The 24,488-nt window shown below is 40.5% G+C and overlaps 1 protein-coding gene across 2 annotated transcripts in view; it reads right to left on the bottom strand.

Moving 5' to 3' along the window:
• Positions 1 to 669: 669 nt before the first annotated feature.
• fbln1 (fibulin 1) overlaps positions 670 to 24,488 on the bottom strand; it is a 54,916-nt gene continuing 31,097 nt past the window's right edge. Inside the window, exons 16-18 of one of the 2 annotated variants that reach the window (XM_028451003.1) lie at positions 19,379 to 19,524; positions 18,280 to 18,420; positions 670 to 1,182 (exon numbers count right to left, since the gene is read on the bottom strand). In XM_028451003.1, the coding sequence (XP_028306804.1) occupies positions 1,043 to 1,182; positions 18,280 to 18,420; positions 19,379 to 19,524 (427 nt within the window). In that variant the 3' untranslated portion in view covers positions 670 to 1,042. Of the gene's footprint in view, positions 1,183 to 18,279; positions 18,421 to 19,378; positions 19,525 to 21,592; positions 22,696 to 24,488 lie in introns of those variants that run through there. The other variant, XM_028451004.1, reaches the window with a different exon arrangement.

Below are 24,488 nucleotides of genomic sequence, written 5' to 3'. Positions count from 1 at the left end.
AGGTATAAGTTCCAACTTTAAAGGAAAAATAAAGACATTTCTTCTATGTAAGCAGAAAAATGTTAATGATTGTGGTCTGACCTAATCTTTGTAGTGATTAAGGGTTTAAAAAATCTATTTTACCAGATATTATCAGTTTTTTTACATGCTGCTGCTAAGTACACAGGGCAAGTTGGCAAACTCGTTTTCGACAAGCAAACTTCCTGGAATCATCGAAAACAAAACAGGTTGATTCCTCCAGGCTTACTGACTTGTGTTAGCAGACCCACCTATGGCTATAATACTGTACCTACTCCAACTATCTACTTTGCATACATTCTTGATAAGTTTTGATTATTTCCATTTTCATATGTTTTCAAGCTAATGTTTATTGTTCTTAAACTTTTTTTTACTTGTTATCAACAACAACAAAGAAATGCAAATCTTTGACAATTCATAGCCATGTGGGCTAGTCTGGAAGATTTAGGGGTGGAGAGGATTATGTATTTAGTGTTAGTGAGTGACTCAGTATTGGATCCATAAAATCAACTGCATTTACCACCACTGGAGAAAACAGCTGATTTAACAGCCATAAGGGCAACTTTGACTTTGTGGTTTGGAAAATAATTATATTTAAAAACTTCACATGTTACTAGTCAAGATGTACTTGGAAGAAGCACAACCCAGCCCTGTAACTAAAATAATGTTTATTCAGTAGAAAATATAAATCATTCAAAGCATTCTTAGAAAAACGACAAGATGTTGTTATACAGAGGCTTAGAAGCAATCCAAAGCATACTGTAGGGCTTAACCATCATATCCTTTAATAACCTTTCTACAGTATATGCATGCATTTTTTATAAAAAATGAGTCTCGACTGAGATTTTTCATTTGATAGAATTTCTCTGAACTTTTTGTCAAAACAAAGTATTAGGTTCTCCTCCAAATCCTTTTATCTCAAACAGTCAGAGAAATAAATCATACCATTAGGACCTTGACACTGAATAATGCATTTGTACAGTGGGATTTTTAATACGTGTGGTACAAGTCTTGCTTCGGCCTATCAGAACCAGAACTCTGAGACAAAGACATGGACATTGATGATGTTCTGGCTGGAGTCACCTTGAGCTGTCAAGTTGCGCATGGATAGTTTAAGGACTGTTGCCACCGGTCCAATCAGGGGCTTCACTTGGCGAACAACACCTGAGGAAGGAAGGAAAAGGCATCACATCACACCCTCAACTAAGTTTTATCAAACTATAACCTATTACGACCTTTACATCATTTTGACAAAAATTTAGACCACCAACATACACTTGAACAAAAATATAAACACAACAGTTTTTATTCCCATTTTTAATAAGCTGAACTCAATGATCTACAACATTTTCAATATATACAAAATACCTATTTCTCTCAAATATTGTTCACAAATGTGTCTAAATCTGTGTTAATGATCACTTCTCCTATGGGAGATAGTCCATCCCATTTTACAGGTGTGGCATATCAAGATGCTGATTAGAAAGCATGATTATTGCACAGGTATGCCTCAGGGTGGTCACAATAAAAAGTCACTCTGAAATGTGCAGTTTTGCTTTATTGGGGGGGAGGTCTGGGGGAGGTCAGAAAACCACTCAGTATCTGGTGTGACCACCATTTACCTCACGCAGTGCAACACATCTTCTCCACATAGAGTTGATCAGGTTGTTGATTCTCTTCTCTTCAATGGCAGTACCAAGTTGCTGAATATTGGTAGGAACTGGAACACGCTGTCATATACGCCAATCCAGAGCATCCCAAACATGCTCAATGGGTGACATGTCCGGTGAGTATGCTGGCCATTCAAGAACTGGGATGTTTTCAGCTTCTAGAAATAGTGTACAGATCCTTGCAACATGGGGCAGTGCATTATCATGCTGCTACATGAGGTGATGGTCGCGGATGAATGGCACAATAATGGGCCTCAGGATCTGGTCAAATTATCTCTGTGCATTCAAAATGCCATCAGTAAAATGCACCTGTGTTCGTTGTCCATAACATAAGCCTACTGATACCATAACCCCACCGCCACCATGGGCCACTCCATCCACAACGATGACATCAGCAAAGCTCTCACCCACACGATGCCACACACGCTGTCTGCCATCTGCCCTGAACAGTGAAAACTGGGATTCATCCGTGAAGAGAACCTCTCTCCAACATGCCAGATGCCATCGAATGTGAGCACATTTGCTCACTCAAGTTGGTTACGACAACAAACTGCAGTCAGTCGAGACCCCGATGAGGACGACGAGCATGCAGATGAGCTTCCCTGAGACAGCTTCTGACAGTTTTTGCAGAAATTATTTGGTTATGCAAACCAATTGTTGCAGAAGCTGTCCGGGTGACTGGTCTCAGACGATCATGGAGGTGAACATGCTGGATGTGAAGGTCCTGGGCTGATGTGGTTACATGTGGTCTGCGGTTGTGAGGCCGGTTGGATGTACTGCAAACCAGCAGACCCTGGTCAGAGGACCTCAGGGACCTGCTGATATTATAAGGCTTCAGCAGCTCAGTGACATAAGCTGGAGCTTGACCATGCAAGGCTCTAAACACAATAATAATCAACAGTTTGTCAGCAGCATTCTGGACCACTTGTAGGCATGGACAATCATCTCCAGCTCGGCTCTGGATACAACAGATCTGGGTTTTGCTATATTCCGTAGGTGATAAAAGGATGAGCGGACCAAACTATATACATGCTGGTCTAGACTCAGAGCCTGACCAATATGGACCCTCAGATTACACAGGGCAGGTTTAACAGTAGAGGAAATAAATGTATTTACCCCAGGAACAACATACTCAGGAGCAGAAATAAGATCATCTGTCTTATCAGTGTTCAACTGGAGAAAATTACTTGACACCCAAGCTTTTATGAATTTTACACAGTCAAGATCTTATAAGATGACCCAGAGGGAGCAGATTCAACAAGAACAACAGAGTTCCCAAAACAGATCATTGGGGAACACCACAAAATAGGGTTTCTACAAATGAAGCATGTTTACCAACAGTAACTGAAAATGATCTGTCTGATGAATAAGAAGAGAACCAGTCTAGGGCTGTTCCAGAGACATCCACCCACTGCTGGAGTCTCTCAATCAGCACACTATGCTTCACAGTGTCGAAAGCAGCACTGAGATCCAGAAGCACCAGGACAGAGCATTCTCCAGCGTCCGCCTGCATTAGGTGATCATTATTGACTCTAAGAAGGGCAGTTTCTGGTGAACAACGCTGGCGGAAACCAGACTGAAATGTATCTTAAATGTTGTCCTAATCAGAGATAGATGTAAGCTGGTAAACAACCACTTTATCTAGGACCTTAGAAATTAAAAACATTTAGTTCTCAGGAAGAGAGGGATCAGGATTTGTTTTTTGTTTTTTGTTTTGAAGCGGTTTAACAGCAGCATGTTTAAAAAAGGACAGAAAAAGGCAGATATTAATGAGTTATTGATTATAGCGAGTAGATATGAACCAGTTGAGTCGGTAACATTTTTAAGCAGAGGAGTGGGTATGATGTCAAGGGAACAGAAAGATGTTTTCTTGCCACCTATTATTTTTTCCAGTTCATTTAAAGAGATCGTGGAAAAGTTCTCCAAAATTGGTGGCAGAGAAGGACAATATAGTGGAGGACAAAATGAGGGAATAATATTTGAAATTTTCCCAATAAAAAATTAAAGGAAATCATTGCACTCATTAATAGAGGAAATTTGGACAGAAGGTGCAATATTACTTATTGTGTCAAATAGGACTTTCGGATTGTGACGACTGTTTGAGACTAGATTTGCAAAATATGTAGCTCTGGCATCCTTGACCATATTATTAAAATCAGTTAGGAGCTCCTTTAAGTAATCATAAATGACCTTCAAGTGGGTGAATTTCCACCGTCGCTCCATTTTATAACATGTATGTTTTAAAGAGCGAATACTGTCATTCATCCATGGACAAGAAGACTTGCCAGCCTAGTTTTTACAGGTGCAATTTCATCCAAGATAAACAGACAGGGTTCATTGAAGAACTGCACTTGACAGTCAACATCACCATCTGGTAGCATAAACGAGCCAGAAGTAAAAGCATTAGAAAAGTCAGTTGCAGAGTTATTAAAACTCGTTAACACATCCACATTAAAAGAAAGGTTAAATGAAACACATTTATGATCAGAAATAAAGGTGTGCTCATTAAAAACAGCATCAGCTTTTATACCAAAGAGTAAAAACCAAGTCCAGAGTATGTCCTCTGACATGCTTAGGACACCGCACATGCTGCGTCAAATTAAAATTCTCCGTGATGTTCAAAAAACTGGAGGTCAGTCTATCCACAGCATCATCAATGTGAATGTTAAAGTCACCAAGAATTACAAATTTAGACAAAGAAAGGAGATCCTTAAATTAATTCAGAAATGAGCTATTTGGGCCAGGTGGGCGGTAAATGAAAAAGACATACTTTGATAGTTTGTAATTCAAAGGAACAAAAGGACCCATTGCTCACCAGCCGACACAAAACGTTGCTTTTAAACACCGCAGCCAGTCCACCACCGCGGCCTGTCATCCTCGGCGAGCTGAGGAAGGCGTAATCCGCTGGACAGAGTTTGAGGAGTGGAACGTGTTCCACGTTCTTCTGCCAAGTTTCAGTTATGAAGAAGTCTAAGTTCTTGGACTGGGTCATGTCATTTAAAACAAATGATTTATTAGTTATGGAATGAGCATTTACAAGCACCATCCTCAGGGTAATCCCATTGGCGAACAAGGAAGCGCAGGGTAAGGCGGGCAGCTGGCGGGAAACACTGCGCCACACAGGTGAACTCCGGAGACCGGAGTGGGGATGATTGCCCCAGGAGAGCCAGGGAGGATGGGACGAACACATGGAAGTAACTCCGCTGATCGGTGGGAGAGATGAAGGTGAAACTCATCAGAAACAAACCGTGCCGTTTTTCGATGACTCCTCGCTTCCACAGCCACCTCTGCTTCACCTGAATCCCAGCCCATTTTCCTCGCTTTGTGTTTATGTAGCGCATTAGCGCAGGTTGTGGGATCGTGTGATTATGGGTTCTTTTGAATTATTATTAATGACGTATCTGCGAGGATTGTTTTAGGATTTCTTTTGGGAAACATAGGGACCAAATATAGGACGTGACGGTGCAACTGTCATTGACTGGGCAGCGACACACAGCAAGCACATACTGTCATCATGACAACAAGCACACACACACACATACACTCAGCGCTCCTCCATTCTGAACGAACACACACACAGACACGTCACAAACATTTCCACACTCACTGTGTTTATGGGTTATTTTGAATCATAAATATTACATTTCTGGGGAAGTATTTTGTCCAATAGGCAACCAACCATTTTGCCTGCGTGACGTTGTTCAGAAAGTTTTGGTGTGCTTGGCAAATAGCATGTGTGAAAGCAGACCGGACCAAATTAAAATGCCGCAATGTTGCAGATTCACCGGCTGAACTGCACCGAGTCCACCGGACTATATGTGTGAAAAAAAACTATGGTTAGCATGTTAAAACATATTAACTAGGGGTGTGTTTAACTTTTCTTTGCATCACGTGGTAATATTAATAACAGCACCAGTGAAAACTTAAATACAGGTTTAAGCTTTTCTTGCAAACCCAGTCCAATAACTAACACTAATCCTGTGCAATGATAATTTTTCAGACATCGTTGGCACTTTATCAATGTTTTTAAATGGGTGTATGTGTGAATGACCATAAAGCTATCTATTCTATTATATTATATTATAATATATTCTAAGCTTTCCTTTCAAACACTGATTTTCAAGTTGAGTGTTGCAAAGGAAGGGTCCAGTATAAACTTCATGAGCAGCAGACACAACTTCTGAGGGTGAAACGCAGGAACAGGATGCTCTAAAACAAGTGTCAGAATTTTAACAGAAAGCACTGGTTTCCCTTGTAGATGGAAATTATGATTAAAAATGATTTTTTCTGGATTTTATCTCTAAATGATTTATCTTTATTCTCCCATCAACCCTTTCACCTTTGACCCAACTTTCTTTCTTTCTTTCATTCATTCATTTATTCATTCACTGAATGGCAGGTGATGATCCATTCTATACTAATACGCTGTTTCTCCTGGATACTTCTCATTGAGCAGTATTACCCATCCTCCCATGTCTTTCTTTATAAGAGGGACTGGTGTTTGTAGCACCATCACTGTGGTTCACAAGAGTAAATGAGTCCCATGTGTTTGACGGAGCGGAGTAGTCGCAGTCACGCGATACAGCGATGGAGGCATTCCTCCAGGAATCCGTTTTTCTATGCAGGGAGGGGCGAGCTTCAGGAGCTGGAACTTCTGTCTCTTTTCCATCTGTCACTTTATTTTGCTTTCTCATCAGTCTTCGAGGTGGATTAGCAGGCAACCAGCAGATTCAAGGAGATCCAGGCAAGATTGGAAAAGTGTGGAAAGAAGGCCTCCTCTACCATGGATTTCCTCTATGTTTTGTTATTTTAACTGTTCCATAGAAACACAAAGGCCAAGCCTTCGGGTCAGAATAAATACTTGCTTCAACCAATAAGAAGATATTAGACGTTAATCTTTGCTTTTGCAAACAGATTTTAGTTGGCCTGTGCATAAAACAAAATCCTTATTTTAACCCTTGTTGGCCTTAAAAACACCAGTGCGCTGTCAAGCCTGCAGTGAAAATAAGTGACATTCTATAAGTAAATTATGGACTATCTTGCTAGCTTTAACCGTTTTAGCTTTTTTTTATTGTGGTTTTATACTATGCACTGTAAAGTGACCTTGGGTGACCTGAAAGATGCTTATAATAATAATAATAATAATAATAATAATAATAATAATAATTATTATTATTATTATTATTATTACAAAAACAAAAATATTTCTTTGTCATGGTAAAAGACTAACTTGATTGATATTGAAATAGGGTCCCAAGACCTCACTCAAAAATTGAAAAATGCAAATGCTAAATGTGTCCCAGTTCTGTCTTCCTGGTCACAGAGTCCTCTGCTCCCAGTACTTTTCCACTGTCTTTAGCCACTCACCTTCCAGGTCACTGCATTCACCTGAATCACACCTGCTCATTATTAGTAATCCACCAGTATACAGTATGGCCATGCACAGGGGTGGAAACAAACAAATTACATTTACTCTCGTTACTGTAATTGAGTAGCTTTTTTGTGTACTTCTACTTTTTTGAGTACTTTCTAAAATCTGTAATTTCACTTTTACTTTTACAGTAAATTTTGTTTCAAGTAACAATACTTTGCTACATTTGAAATAGATTTTGTTACAGAGTAAAATAAATCCCGCACACGAACGGGAGTTTGCTACATTTGTCCTATTGAACTACCCTAGAGCTGTTGTTAGGATCAGCCAATAGAATGTGTACAGTATATGTCTATGGCCTGCTCTGTTGATTCTTGTGAGGTTGCTCACATAGCTGTGCGTGACGTCACTCCTTCACAATTTGCTCTCCTTGCATGCAAAGCGGGAGAGCTAAATTGAGAAGGAGAGCAGGAAACTTTATTTATTTATTTATTCAGTTTATTTCCGACATGGTTGCATTCACAGTTTTTTTTTTTTTTTTTTTTGAGAATCTGCCGTCTGAAATCATCAAAATGCCCTCCCCCCCAAAAAAATAATAAATAAATAACTAAGTAACATTTACATTTTAAGTGAGCTACTTTTTACTTTTTACTAAGTAGATTTTTACACCAGTAACTTTACTTTTACTTTAAGTAAAATTGCCTGAGTGTGCAGCACTTTCTCTCAATTTAGTTTCCTGGTTACAACTTCCTGTCCTGACCTCATCTTCTTCTTTGCTCTGGTAAACCAAACTGCCTTCTGCCTCAGACCATTTCTCTTTGTCCTGGCTCTGCTGGATTGAGAACTTCATGAAATTTCCCACCCAGCATATAGGAGACAAGTCTTCAAATTCTGCTCTGGGCACACTGATAACTGAACTTTTTTTTAACCACCATTCAATTGAGTCCTACTACACCCTAATGATGCACTAACTTTCTAAGACACCTAATCTTAACATGCTTTAATTTATTCAGACAAACACAAATAATACAAAAACATCCCCCATAAAATTACTGTTGATACAAGGTAGTAGTCCAGATTTTTTTTTTTTTGCAGTCTTATGACTGACTGACAATAATTAAAATGAGACATGACATACACAAAATACATGTTTTATTTTATATATATATATATATATATATATATATATATATATATATATATATATATAGATATATATATATATATATATATATATATATATTTGCAAGCAATTGCAAATTCACGGTAATTCACACTGTGTTGCTGCCTCTGAGTCTTTCTTTTAAAAAGGAAATCTCCAAATTCTTTCATTTTATTTACAAACACATCTGCAGGCACATGCACTCTTAGAGTTATTCGGTCATCATTTGCTTTCCTGCTATAGTGGCTAGTCCTCTCCTGACCAAATATCACTGATACTAATCTCATGGAGAATACAAGTGAAATCAGAGACAAAGACCCTGATCCAGTATGAAAAGATGAAAACCATTTTCAGGAAATATCTTGTTGTGAAAAAGGGCAGTGGGGACTCAATTGCAGGAACCATGTTTATCATATAGTTGTTTATGTGGCTGATATTGTTAAAGCACTTTTGGACTACATCGGTAGTAATAAAATCACTATCGTAAATAAAACAGTAATCTGTTCAATTACCACAAATTAGACTTAAAGAAAACATATAAACAAATTAAATATTATTTCATATGACTAAACTACTTTAACTCCGAGTCTTTGTTTTTTACACTGGATAAACCAACCAGCTTTGCGCAGATTTTAGGTTAGATCCAGTGACGCACCGTGAGCACCAGGGTTGGGTAGGCAGGGTGTTGCAAATCGAGACCACCAGTGTCAATTCCATATCTTTCTGCTGGCAAGTGTTAATTTAATTAAATTCAAGTTTACTTGTATAGCGCAATTTACAACAAAGTCATCTCAATGTGCTTATCAAAATATAAAATTCATAATAAGAAAGAAAAAACCCAACAAGATCCACATGAACAAGCATTTAGCCATCTCACAAAATCAACATTGTAAAACACCATTAAATAAACTTAAACAATTATTCAATAGCAGCCTCCATACTCTCCCAACAAGATATACTGTATCTCATGACACAGTAGTGCATTTGTTGTTTGTGTTGGAAACACAGAAACACAAAGAACATGACAACAACAACTCGGAACAGCCTAAGTGAGGCGCATCCACAAAACCAATCCTTCCTTTTGTTCCATTCACTGTGGAAAATACAAATAATTTTCTGACCTTACCTTTGCTGAAGGTCTACTACCTCAGATGTTGGTTTCCTGTATTTTAAAAGCTGTCGTTTTCCTTAAAAGAAAGTTTCTTCATCGTCTTTAGCGCTGTCATCCTGCCTGTAGTGTTATAATCCCGCCCACTCGCTAGCCACGCTCTATCAATTCACTAATGCATTGTGAACAAGCGTATAGCATTTAGTATAGCGCGGTTACATCCAAAGGCAGCGTAGAGAGCTGTCTTTAAATGGTTTTCAGCTTGGGAAAATGACTGCGCATGCGCAAACATAAAAAACGCTATGGAAACAGAGACAGAGCAGCAATGTGCCTTTGGGAGGGGGTGTGGCCTCCTCCTGCCTTACAGCAGAGAGACTGTGCAGCGTCTTTGCCGTACCAGGAAATAGCGATGTTTAGTCATTTGGGCTATGAAAAGCACAAAATGCTGATACTTTCAAACTTATAGGTACTGTAGTCTATCAGAAATGGGAAAATAAACCATTTATAATTTTATTTTAATTAAAACAAATAATTAAAATATCAATTCACCCTTGGGTAGGCACTGCCTACCTTGCCTACCCTGACTGCATGTCACTGGTTAGATCATAATCTCATTGTTGGACTCGTGATTGCCAATTCTGCACGCAGATATTACAAGGATGCTTAATCTTTTTTGTAGCCTCTCTGAAATTGTAACATGATGGCTATGTTTTCATACACCACCCATTCAAAACAGATTGGTGTGCCCAATAAGAGGAAAGCATCCACTAACAGCTAGGCCTCAATGCCCTCTCAGTGAACCTGAGGTTAAACCACAACCGCATACTCTGCTTTAATGTTTAATTTCAGCCAAGTGGCAAAAAGCCAAAAGCCACATTAACAGGTTGCGTCTGATCGGTTACCATACTACCTGCGGTTCATATACAGTAAACAAACCCAGGGAGTTGTTTAAAACCTGCCAGTAGACAACAGACCTCTGACAGGGTTACAAGGTCATGTCATCTGAGGCCTGGCAAGGCCAAGCAGGAGCATTGGTTGCAGTGCTGGAAAGATTTCCAGCTGACTGAGGTATCTGCCGCAGGGGGCAGAGGTGACCCCACTGGCTTCAGGCACCATCAAACAAACAGCTGTACAATTGGTCCATTTTTAAAACACTTCACCACACTGTAAAGTAGGCCCTCAAGCAGAAAATAGCCTTGAATAAACGCGGGCTCAGTCGCTGAGACACATCCATTAAATAAAGTGAAGCAAATGCATGCAGGCATTTATCATCTTTCATGGCCATGAGGTCTGCAGTACTGAAGGGTTACATGTAAACAGTCCAATTTCAGGGTTTTCTGGTTTCTTAAACTCTGCAAGGAAGTGTATGACAGAATCCAAAATGAGCAGGTTTAACACCAGAGACAAATCAGAAGTATGCAATGGCCTGACCACAGCATTGTATAATGACACACTAGTTGTAGTGCTGTGCATGCTCTCTGCAACGAAACCACTGGAGAGGTCCCAGGTAGTACGCAAAGAGGCTATTAGAATGCAATGTTGTCTGTCTCACACTTGGGGTTAAAACTTTACTGACTTTTGAAAGTGTGGCCTCTGCCAAATCAACACTTGAGGTCCTGGAGACTTTTCAGAGGGAGCACCACCATAAGAAGTGGAAATATACTGTGTGTCTTCCTGCTTTAATCCCTCTGATTCAGATGAAATGTGATTATCTAGTTATTTAAACAAACCGCGGAATTCAATCAGGTGAGTTGAAGCAGAAAGCAACAATTGTAACAGTTATTAGCGAATAGCATATTTTCTGTGCTCCTGCCAGGCCGGATATAACTCTTATGAAGTCAGTTATGTTATTAGGAAATGTATTTATCATGGAATTTAATTTGACACAAAATCAGCTACTAGCCACAAACTAGTTTGTGTTTCACAGGACAGTTAAGGAGAAACTTTTTACTCAAGTTTTATTTATGTTCATCTTCTCACTTAAAGGTACTGAGCACAACTAAACTCATCCTCGCTGTTGAGATGTAGTCATGCTTATGAATCTGTACAACTTGCAATTTTTTAAATTATGTTTACAAAGTACATTCCATTTGTACACCATGCTGGTTGACCTTGGATTCTAAGGTGAATGTTCAGGTAACTATTCAGTGAAACAAGAACTGTGGCATTGTCTATTTTCTGGATGGTGTAATATCCAGCTTCCTAAATACAACTTAGATGACTGAAATCAAAAATCTGCCACTAAAGGCCAACAGAAACAGCTTGATATTATCAATTAACAAGCAACAGTTAGTCCTTCAATAACAATAAGTCATAAGTAGTGATCTTTTGAACAAGGATGCCCTTTGTCTGAAGAGCTATACCAATGAGACATGCCATTGCAGTGAGATTTAATCCTAAACCTACATCTTTGGTTTGGCTTTATTTGAATGTACTTTATTACACAGGGAATGAAATGAACCATGTTTTGATTCTTTTAAAAACATTGTGTCTGAGAGCAAAGAGTAATGAGCTGCATAAATAAGATAGATCAGCTGAACAGGGAAGATAAGTGTTCGGTGATGAGTTATAGAGACAGTTTTATAGCAAGTAACATGTACTCTGTGTTCACACCAGTCTCTATTTAACTGTGTACATGGTTTTTCTGAGTAAGTATGACATTTCTGCCACTATCTCTTCATCAGTACGGACCACCCGAGGGATGCATGGTGTGCTTGAATTACGGGGTCCTTTTGGTGGAGAATACCCTGTTTTGATTAGCTACCCTAATCTCCAGGCGATGATTCCTCATGGGCTTGGCGCTCTCTGGTGGGCCGCCCGCCCATGTGTCATCATTCATCCTGATGACAGCAACTGCAAGAGCTCGGTGATAGCTTATCTTCCTGGCTGTCCTCCTCACCAACATGGCAGTAAGCCAGAGCAGCGAGTTCTAGCACTGGCTCAGGAGCCGTCATGTCTCACACAGAAGGCTCACATTCCTCCAGGCACTGTGGAAGGTTGCTTTGTGAATACCTGTGCACAGACAAACTGGCCACTTCCTCTTCTTTTATTCATCTGACTGCTGCCTCACTCATTGCCACCACTGTGCCTGTGGCGGTGCAAATGTATTTTCTGGAGTGTATGAACTGCTGAGACATATTTCCACCTGCAGTTCAAAAATGACTGGAATGCAGCTGTGGCGTCTCAGACTTAGTTTCTAAAGAATATGGCTTAAATTCATGGAGAGGACACTGTGCTGTCTGCAGCTACTCAGTAATACAAAAATAAATACTACTTTTTTCATTTTCTTTCTTTCTTTTTTACAACAAGATTGTACCTAATCAAATGGTTGACCCATTATTTGCATTTCAGCTGGTCCTGTACGCATAAGAAAAAGATGCAACTGAAATGCTGTATCTAAGTATTTAAAAGAAGACAATATAATTCTCATGAAGAAAACAGCAAGGATAGTTTTTACATTTGAACAGCTTACAAACCTACAGTATTGGCTCTCCAACCTTGCAAAGTTTACTTGCCACATTTTGAACCACTTACATTTAAATTGATACATTTTAACTATAGTTCTTAAAATTTACAGCTTGTGTCATTGTTCCTCACATGTTTACTTCTTGTCATATTTTGCATCCTCCTCTAGGCACACCCAGGCAGAGCCGACCCTAACGCGGAATATGCGGCTGCTCAGGGCCCCGTGGTCACCGGGGGGCCCCCCACACGATGGCTGTCCATCACACTTCTTTAACCTGTTATTTACAGCAAACTTATATCTATTTGTTAAAGCTGAACTAAGTACATTTTGCTTAGCGCTCCCCCTAAAGGTCCCTTTTGGTTATGTCACTGTCGTAAACACTTTGCACCCCCGAGGCAGCAGTTCTTCCCTCCCACTACAGTGAGACGGGCAGCGGGAGGCTTTCTAAACGTACCGGGGCAAAATGAAAGTGGTCAATCTTGAATAAGCCTACATTTTGAGTGAACTCATCCTTTAGTAACTCAGTAAGTTGATCATGTATACCGTAAAAACGGAGCTGTTTATGATAAGTGAAGTGATCAGCCAGTAGTCTCCCCTGTCACCCTGCTGCGCAGACATACACACACATGCGCGCAGGTGCGTTCTCTGGTAATGACGTCACTGGAACGATGAAGTGATCAAAAAGCACCACTTTGTTCAAGCGACTCATCACGGGCGATTGCAGTGCCTGCAGGTGAATGCACCATTAGTTTGTATTGGGCTGCCGTAAAGCAGTACGTCTTGCCACCGGGTCGGAGGCAGGAAAGTTGCAAGTGCTGTTTTCTGGCCAGAGACAGCAGGGGGGGGTGAGAGACCCCTCAATCACCCCATAAACACTTGTATTACCCTCACAAGGACTACGAGAAGGATTTATTAAGGAGAAAAAGTTACTTAGTTCTGCTTTAACACCCCCCATTCTTCAAAAACCACTGTCAACGTCACTATGATGTTGAATTAGCATCTGTCATACTTGAGGTCCTCCATGGCATAAAGAAAGGCTTAGTGGACTGGCAGTTATCAGTATCAACCATGTGGTTGGAAGGCAGATTTTCTATGATATGTATGTTAGGGTCCAATACAAACGTTGGTCTTGGATCAAATGAGCAGTGGTAAGTTGATCCACTTTTTTAATTTTATGGTACTAGGAGTTGTCAGCCAAAGAGAGAGAAATCTCACAGAGTGACAGCAATTTCATTAGCACACTAACGAAGGCAGGTCTTTCTGCATTCAAACATCAGACTGCTTCCCATTCAAGGGTGTGTGGATTACTTCAAGCAGTGGAATCCTTGTAAATACTAAAGTAACCCTGCTGTGTCTACGTCTCCAAGCACAATCACCTTGTACTTATAATTGAATACAAATCAATTACAGAAAATTTGACCATTATGTAGGGTTGGTTTCTCAATTAACCCTTTTGCGATTCATCTGGCTTAGATCCAGATTGCTCATTTCATCGCAATTTTTCAAAAAAATAGGGATGCCCATCTAAGACATTTCTTCCAAGCCTTTAACCCTGAAATGCATGATTGACTAGACCCTACACTCTTCCATAAGTGGGTCAAAAATGACCCGTATTACAATCAATGCATTTTTGTGTCATTTTTAGTGTGAATGATCATGGTACTATGACCAAGATCACTGTGCCAGATAACTGCCAATATCTGGCAAAGAGGAGATTTGGCATTGGGGGAGATTTCCTCAAATTCTGGCATCGTAGTATTACAATATTTAAGGTATTATTCCATTAACAGATCTATAAACCACACAAAAGTTCTAAACAAAAAGTGTTGCTGAGACATTGATATTGATGTTACTGTAAATAAGTAATGTGTACCTTTTGCATGTAATTGCTAAAAGGCAGATCAGTGTCTTTATCATGTCGTATAGCACATTTCCAAACAATGTGAAAAGTATCAAGTCGTTGCTTGTTAGATGGAAGATAATAATTTTGTATCTTTTCGTGGTTGCTACAATGCAGATGCAGTGTGTGTGTGTGTGTGTGTGTGTGTGTGTGTGTGTGTGGCTTCACAGATGAGTGAAGAGGACAGTGAGCCAATCAAACCTCTCAAGAATCACTCATGAACTCTGAGGATTGCTAATTCATCTCAATCCCGGTTCAACAACATAAAAGGTTGCCAGAAAAAAATATTAAGTTACTCAGAGAATATCCCTCTTCTTCATTATTAGAGCCTCTGTGTCTGTTACTCTTCACCAAGCTGTATTACCACTGCTGGAGACAGTGGAGATCCTGGAAACTAAGCTTCCTTAAGCGACACGTCAGCAAGCTTTATACAAATGGTTATGCAATGTCAGTGCCTGAAGGCAAGGCACTAGTTTCACAGCCTGCTGAATAAAACCAAGATGACCTTCACTGCACAGTGAAAGCCATTCTTCACAGCGTGTAGGCAGTGACCAAAGTCTCCAGCACGCAGGGCCTCATTGTGGATACGTGATGGGTAACTGCTGCTAACATGCAAGAGCTCCGTCCATTAGGCCTACACCGGATTTGGGAGAGAAGTAGCTTCTGACGAACAGGCCTTTCATGTGGCCATTAGTTGAAATTCTCAAATACTTCGTAAGAAACTAAGACAAAGCGCTGGAAAATGAAACAATACATCTGACCACATAGAGCAATGTCCCTGAATTACTTCTGCAAATATTACCTCTCTCACTCTTTCATTCAATCATGAGAACATTCATAACAGGGAATTTCCGCTAAATCCTCTTTGTACACATACACATGAAGTAAGACCCGTTACTTAAGTAGAACAATTTGGCATTATCATACGTTTAATAAGATAATTGTTAATGCTTTTAAAGTGATTTCTGTATAGTATTCAATAAATGTTTTTCTCCCAAGTCTACGTGTGTTTGATAACCACACATCTGTTTCTACAAGTGCACAGTAAAGCACATGCGTGCGTCCACAATCCAGCCGTAACCAGTGACAGCCGCACTCTCTCATTTTCTGCCTTCCTCCAGTTTTTTTTCTCAAAGACAGATGTGCACAGCCAATCCCGTTACCCATCACAGAACAGCAAAGTGAAGAAGAAACTGTCCTTTTGCTTTCACCCTGCCTACATCTCTGCACACACAAACCAAACAAATACACCTTGGCAGGCCGACAATGTGTCACGCTTGGACTGAGTGCACCCTTATCTTTTGGAGGCCAATCCTAAGTTCAGCTGTCCCACAAACTCACAGCAGTTCACAAACAGACTAAAAACATGTGCACAACACCATCTGCATGGTGGTGCCTGCTCAGCAGGTAGATGTGATGGACTGCCTGTCAGCTACAGTCACTCAAGCGATTTATAGACTTGATTCTTGTGCTTTCAAACCACCATAACCTGCTCTGGAAAGTTACGATCTTTAAGGGTAAGTGCAGCCATGGAGAAGTGAATTAAATGGTACTTTGTTTAACCACAAGACTGTAAAAACTAATGCCAAATATTTGTTGGGACAGAAAAAGCCTTTTGTCTGTTTCACGGAGCCTCCCAGATGACAGCACGACAAAACGGAGACAAAAGCCCCTGCCAAGACAAGGACATGATACCTGCAGAACATTTCAAGAGTCTGTGTCATAATATCTGACACTTATTTCCCACTGAGAATGTTTCCGGACCTTTTGTTTGCATTATAAAGGTACAAATAAAATACTTCAAAGCTTACAGGCCAATGCACAAAAGTTTAAATGACCGAGAGCTGTTTCAGTTTGGGTGCTGCTGTACGTTTAAGAAGCAAGCGGCCTATTTCATCCACTCTTTAAAGTCCCCTGATAAGATTTCTGCATGTTGTTGCTAAATAAATTCACTCACTTTAAATACTGCTTTTAATAAGTATCAGTTCCTAATTCAGTTCAGCTTAATACAAAATTGTTTCATTTTAAAATCTGCTGCATGGACAGCCAATCAACAGTTTGTGGCCATGCATGAACTTCCCCCCACTGTTTCTCTGTTCCTTGGTCCCTCTCATCCAGCCTTCCCTTGCAACCAAGCAATATACTGTAAGTGAGGTTATATTAACGTTCGCAGCAAGGTGAACAGCCTCTGACAAGGCAGGTAAGGAAAGTCGGAAAGTCAGATCCATATGTTCGGGATAATGATTGGTTCTAAGGACTACGTCGGTCGGGCTTGGCTAACAACCCAGCTGGAGGATCAGCTGCCATCGTACTCCTCTTCCTGTTGTCAAAATTTCTTAAAGTGCAATGCGTATTTCTAAGTCATGCTCACATTCACTAGCATACCATCATAAAATGTCACATTTGGAAAATGTATCCCTCCAGTTTCAGTCTTTTTGTGAAAATGCACATCTTTGATGTTGCTATGAAGCAGTGCAAACCATACATTGTTTGGCACTTTTTAAAGTTGATAATTGCATGATTTTTTTAAAATTTATTTTTAGGCCAGGCTACCAGACTCAAAACGCCACTCACTTTGTTGTTCTTCTTCTTCTTGTTGTGTACACCACCGTAATTTCTGGTCATAAGCCGCTACTTTTTTCTCACGCTTTGAACCCTGCGACTTAAACAATGACGCGGCTAAATTGTGGATTTTTCCTGGTTTCTGCCACAAAACTGAGCTTTGTCTCGTTAGCCCAGGTGGAACAACAAAATTGTTAACATTAAATCATTCTTGTTCACCTTGAATCATTCTGATCACTCATATGGTCATGAGGCACACTGCCTCATCATAGCAACGACACAGAGAAATGTTGTCAGAAAGAGCGCTGCAGCAGCAGCAGCGTGGATGAAGTAAGTAATAGAAAGATAAACAGCATGAAGTTGTTAAATCGCCACGTTAGGTTTGTTCAGGATTGATCGGTGCTCTGGACTCTGAGGCTGATGGCGACGCTTCCGTAAGGAGAACGGACAGTAAAACAGTAAAAATCAGCCCGTTTGTAATAGTAGCATAACAACATGGAGTTGCCAAATCACCACATTGGATTTGTTCAGAAGTGATCAAGTCCGACTCGCTGTGATCGCTCCACGGTAGCGGACGGAGAGGTGCATCAGTCTGGCCCCCGGGGGCCCCATTTTTCAAATGACTACTCTTCCATTAATGCTCGTTGAATCGGACTGTAATTTGACAGGATATTCTATGAGAAAATGTCAAGAGCCTCTCAGAGAACTTCCAGACCGAATTCTCTGGAACGTGGTACATACTATTTGGCGAGGAGACGTTCCGCGGGCCCGGCCATAGTTCATCTGAACTTGTTTAAATATAATTAGCTGATAATAAGAGTTATGCTTTCAAAAAAATTAATGAGACCCTCTTTAATATTCTTCTCATCAGTGTGATTACTGTCCACCTGCAATCTGTGTTTATTTCTTTACTATCCACCATCTACATGGTCAGAGGCAGATGCTCTCCACCTCTGGGCCTTGTCTTTTTCTATAAACGTCTAATTATACCTGAACATACAGAGTTAGATTTGTGTACTCACCCACATATTTGCCATTATCTACTCTCTTGATGATGTCAAAGGCATTCTCCAAGTTGCCCTCCAGGATTTCAAAGTTGACCTCGTAAGTGACTAAGGGGTAGACCCCATAGGCTGGCACAGTTGTTCTCAGGAAAACAATCTCTGTTGGAATATAACAATAACCAACACAAAGCATGATAAGCATAAATCGTTAAAGTGACACAGGGTTTAGTCTGTCAAGTCTGTGCCAAGTCATGCATTGGTCTTGCTTTTATCTAGAGGAAGACAATTAACTGAGAAATGGAAACATATACATTTAACGATACAGATGAGGAGTCGTGTCATTGTACAAACAAATATAACAGAATTTCTATGTTGACACTACCAAACAACAGCATTATGAGTCATGACACAGCAAACATATGAATAAGAGGAATAGTATAAATATATTGAATAGTAAAGCATTATATAGCAGTGTAGAAGTATATACAAGAGGACCTATGAAATACAAAATACATGAGTTATAGAGTATGTGTTCTTGGAGGGGGGTGATGGAGATTACAACTCTGGTGAAGAATCTGATTCTGTTGGTTTTAGTTTTCAAAGTCCTGTATCTTTTTCCTGATGGCAGGGGGCTAAACGGAAAGCGGCAACAGAAAACTTTTGGCTTTCCAGAACAGCCACAGAACCTTTCGCTTTTTACAACTTGGAAGCCTTATGAAAAACGACAACCGCTTAACTCCCCGTGACGCTAAACGTGAGTGTGTCTGAAACACTCTCAACACTCAGGCCAATAGATGCTTGTCAGCTGTCACTGCCTGCAAAATGATTACCGTGGTTACTCCAATTCAACCAGCCAAGCCTAGATGGAATGAAGGAGATCATGGAATAGTTAATTCAGGGGAAAGAGGAAGTCATATTGAATCTGACAACTACAAGGAATCACAACAATGTGATTTTTAATTTTTTTTACTTGGCTAGAAATGGTTATGTGGGATAAGCACAGTAGAGTAAACCTGATGCTGCCAAGGTGCAAAGTGTCAGTCATGTTGAAACATAAATTGCACACTCAAAATGTTCAGCTGAATGAAACTGGTTAATGATGTTTTCTTACACTTACCCTCTGGCTGTGTGAATTCTCTGAACGTGGGCAAAGAAATAAAGGTGTGGGACACCGAGTGTGTGGGGTCAAGAATGCAGACGAAGTCGTTGGGCTGACAAGACTTTACACAGCGAACAGTATCCGAACGCTCAAGCCTAGTCGCTCTAGAGGAAAAAAAAGATACACACCCACAAAAAACAAAAACACACTTACAGATGACATTTGACCTTAAGGTACAGCCTATTTAAAGACTTAAACCGCCCTCTTGTTACAATAACAGGGCTTCCTGTGGTGTAACCCAATGCAAAAACACAGTGTGACAACTTAAGTGGTCTCTGCACAAACATATTTGAACAAGACAGCACTAGATATAGCAATCAGGCTTTGGAAGAATTAAAGATGGTTTTCCAAAAGGAAGCAAGCTTGTGGAGATTCACTGCCATCAGGGCTTTTCTGATGCACGACTTAAAGCTGTGTGGGAAATGAATTACCACACTCGTGGGGAATGATCCACAACCTGCTCAAAATAATATTTGGATTTGCTGAGCATCCCCTGCTTCACATCAGATAATCTCTTGAGGAGGATTTATGAGGCGAGGGAGTGTTTTAAAAGACTCCTAAATTGTGAGCAACATGACCAGACACCTCCCCAGCGTCTCCCCGAGGCAGCTCTTATCCTATCATTTAGGGCCTTGTTTATTCCTCAGACTAATCAGTGACAGGTCGGAGGGAACGGCGGGCCCCCATTGACTCCTAAAACCAACGCCACCAGAAGCGAAGCTATCAACTACCTGTCTGCTTCAGAACACTTTTAAGAGAGGCTTCTAAGGCATTAAAAAAGTAAATACATCACAAGTTTTTCATTAAAACAATGAAGGATTTGTGAACACGGCGGATCTTTTGAAACAAGCTAATAGCGACAATATGGTAACCCCATGCTCAGCTTTCACAAATAAGACAAGTCTTTGCACGGTTCTGTTTTGTTATGAAAATCTCAAAGTTGCCATGTCTTGTTAATGTGCATGGCAGCATTATAGCCGCATTGTGAGTCATGAGCCATGGATCTCTGGCACTCCTTAGGGGATCTGAGGAGCTCAAACACCAGGAACAGCTTTGGTTACAGGAGTCTATTCATGGACAGCGAGGAGAGAAGCCCCTGACAGAAAGTCAAGCCACCACTGTGTAGGGGCTTGTAATTAGCAATTAGGCTGGATAGTCTAACTTTTTCTCTGGCCAAAGCCAAACCCACAAAGTGTTCTCTGAGTTTCTAATACATGGCCTGAGATGGACTGTGAAGGACGAAGTGGAAGCTGTTGGGTTGGAGAAGAAATTTACGATAGGATAATGACCCTGAGTGAACTGCTGTCAGCACCTGAAAGCCATCACAGCTTCCTCTGTATGTGCATTTGTACTTAAGTCAGTCCTGCATATCTGAACTACAAACGTGCTTGTATACGCATGTGTGAGTTGTGCTCTCCCGCATGCCTCACGTGGTCAAAAAAACCCAATAGTTACAGACCAGAAAGAAAAACAGAGCTATTGGATGAAAGTCCTCTGGTCAAGCAAAGGGGTTTTAGGTTTTTTTAATCATAAATATTTATAGTCGGCACATTGATAACGGCCCAACATAAACACGGCAGGGTATCATTCATTTTGCATGCGGTGATGTTGCTGCACCACAAATTGTTCAGAGCCCAGATCCCCATAAGTCAAAGTCAAAGCAGAGGAAAAACGTCAGCGCTGCACCTATTTTCAGGAAATCAGCGCTCAGGACCAAGTGCATCCTTAATGGCCTGACAGCTCAGGACAGGATGAACCAGCGACATCTGAATTTACAGTTGTTGTAAGCCGCAAGCCTCAGGCAGACTATTTATGCTCTGTTGGTGCACACTTCCACTGTATCCCATCGCATGTCACTTACTCAGCCTTCGTTTGGATTATCTGCCCACATTGGGTTTTACTTCCTTAGCATGCAGGAGAAATCTGGCCATTTCACATCACCCTGAAAGTAATAGAAGCTCAAGGGAGTTGTGTTAAAGTGAGAGCTGCAAAATAATAATGAGATATGTGCACAGCAGAAATACCAATGTTTTAAGATTAATTTGATTTGCAATACCTATTCGAAGGTAAAAAATACCAAAACATAAAGGAGCATGATTAACACAAAAGTTGGCCGCAAACCCGACATTAGGATAAACTATCAGTGCAAAATGAATGAATCCCACAATGCACTGGTTTTAAAATTTTAATAAAAATCACATAAAAACTTTGAAAAACTAATGAAAACAGCTGACATATCATGCAAACATCAAAGTACATTCACTTGCAGACTGTGATTGTTTGTGCTTGAAGATTGAGGCTGGCCAAGGATGCCCCCTAGAGTTTGTGATCTGAAAATAAATCTGTACTGTAGTTATTCTTACAGTTTGTGGTGATGAACCTAAAATATTTATGGTGTAAAACGCAAAAGAAAGATTGTTACAATAAGATAATTTTTCTGATTTGGTCTATTTTGCATTAACTCAAAACTGATGTCATTTTTAGGTGGGACTTAAAAACTAATTTTGCTCTAATTTTGGTTGTGCTTGAAAGTATAATGTGATGTTACTATTATGCATATTGTGCCGTGGGGTGTAATCTACGGTGCTTGTTGACTTGTGTACTTAGAGTGATTACAGTTAACATTAATCTGAATGCTTTACAACTTGGGAAAAGTGATTTATATGCAATAGTTAACAATGTGGAAAAAATCAAACTGGGGCACACAATCATTTTATAAACTTGTACAGTTTTCTTTATAAAAAAAAAAATAGGCTTGCAGTAAAGTTATGGAAATTCAGATATGTGTGAAGATACTACATTTTTTGATCCAGGACTACGATTTTTCACTTAATGAAATCAAAATGACACATCAGCTTTAACGACAGCAATAAATTGTCAGGCTATGGAAAGATTATTCTAACAGGGGATTATAGGCCACTCTAGGCTCGTCCTGGGTAACAAATACCAGCACTTTGGCCAAGTAGGATGTGAGTGTACCGAAGCGATTAAGCCTCAGCTCCACGGATAACTCAAAGTCCTGTGGATTGTTGATGAGCTTTGCCACTGACACCACACCACCAGTGGGCATCTGTTCTGTCTTGAAAAACCCCTCCTCATTGCCGGCAGTGATGGCTACCTGGATGTTATCGCCGGGCGCAGTGTGGGAGGGGCCCATGCGGAAGATGTTGGTGAAGACAGGGATGTTGGTAGGGAAGGTGAGGTAGTAGTAGGTTATTCTCAAGGGCAGGTTCGGGCACTGAAGAGACTCATCACAAAGCAAGCGTTCACATCGACTGTAAGACAATGAGAGATTGGGGGAACAGGGCAGTACAAAACAAGCACAGGGGGAAAGAAAAAGAAGAAACCAGGTGTAAGTTGATGGTGCCGTGCACAGCATGCAGTGACAAAAACATCACTTTCAGCAGCCTCTGGCTGGTATCATGCAAGAAGTTCTGTCTGCTGTGTTTTCAAACAAGTGTGAGCAAACACATTCCCAGAAAAAATGTGAAGAAAACAAACCCTGAATATAGCATTTCATCACTCTATGACAGGACAGAACATGCCAGACGAGTCATTCCACTTTTCAACACTTCAAACTAAAACTGAAGACTTTGTCACTGTTCTTATCACTCTCCAATAACACGAGAAAAAGTCGCTAGATTTGTCGCTAGTCGCTTTGGACAAAAAAGTCATTAAGAGGAGTTGGAAAGACACCAGATTTAGTGAAAAAAGTCGCCAAGTTGGCAACACTGCAAATAACTCCACAGTCATGTGCGTTCACAAGGATGCCGGTGGATTTGAAACACGGGAGAGTCATCTGGTCTTGGTCTGGTAAAGCATCCAGAAGGCTTATACAGTAGATGTAACAGGAGCATGAAAGTTATTTTAGGACTATTCAACTCCATTTTTAGTTCTACATTTAAGAATTATTAACAATCTCCCAGTATTAATCCAAATAGCTCAACCGTCAATCTGGTTTCCCACTACAAAAGTAATCTCCATAACCTTTTGGACAGTCATGCTCCACTCCAAACCAGACCTATCTCTTTCACCCACTCCACACCCTGGTTCACCCCTGCCCTCCGTCAGCTCAAATCCCAAGGACGCCAAATAGAATGGCTGTACAATAAATCTGGACTCATCATACACAAACAAATGTACAATAACCATATCACACAATACAAGGACCATCTCTCCTCTGCCAAATCTGCCTACTACTCCGGTTTAATTCACTCCAATCAACATAATTCAAAAACTCTCCTCTCTTTCCTCATCAATATAACAAAAACCCCTGACTTTCTCCCCCACCACATGCAATCCACTGACTTCTGTAACTCACTCATGTCCTTCTTTACCTCCAAGATCTCCAATATCCACCAACACCTGACCTGATGTGGAGCTGCAGTTCCTGGAGTAGACTCCTGAGCACCCCACTCATCCCTCACAACTATGTTTTCCAGCTTCATCCTCCCCTCCGACCTAGCCATCTCAGATCTCATCCTCCAATCTAAACCCTCAAATTGTCAGCTTGACCCTCTCCCTACAGTTCTTGTTAAATTCTGCCTCCCTTCACTGGTCCCCTTTATCACCAATATCATTCACTCGTCTCTTATCTCTGGTACTGTCCCTCTCTCATTCAAAACTGCCACAGTCACACCCATCTTGTTCCCCAGCTCTGGAACTTTCTCCCCCCTGACCTCCATACCACAGACTCCCTACCATTCTTCAAATCCAAACTCAAAACTCACCTGTTCAGACAGTCCTACACCACCTTGTCACGCACTCACCATCTCAATGGTGTACTCTGTTTTATTCTGTTGCTCCTGTTTTTATTGTTTTTATGACTCCCCTGTACAGTGTCCTTGGGTGTTTTGAAAAGCGCTTTTAAATAAAATGTATTATTATTAGTAGTAGTAGTATTATTATTATTATTATTATTATTAGTAGTAGTAGTATTATTAGGATTTGCACTTTTGAGACAACATCCGGAAAATCCCCATAGTTCCACGTGATGCAGGTGACAAAGGAGGATCCCAACAGATACAGCTATGAACTTTATCGTTTATTTGGAGGCACACCTTGCATG

Source organism: Gouania willdenowi, chromosome 6 (genome assembly GCF_900634775.1).
Source record: "Gouania willdenowi chromosome 6, fGouWil2.1, whole genome shotgun sequence".
NCBI classification, from domain to species: Eukaryota; Metazoa; Chordata; class Actinopteri; order Blenniiformes; family Gobiesocidae; genus Gouania; species Gouania willdenowi.
Note: the sequence above shows the minus strand (reverse complement) of the source record. Positions and strands in the feature narration are given on the sequence as shown.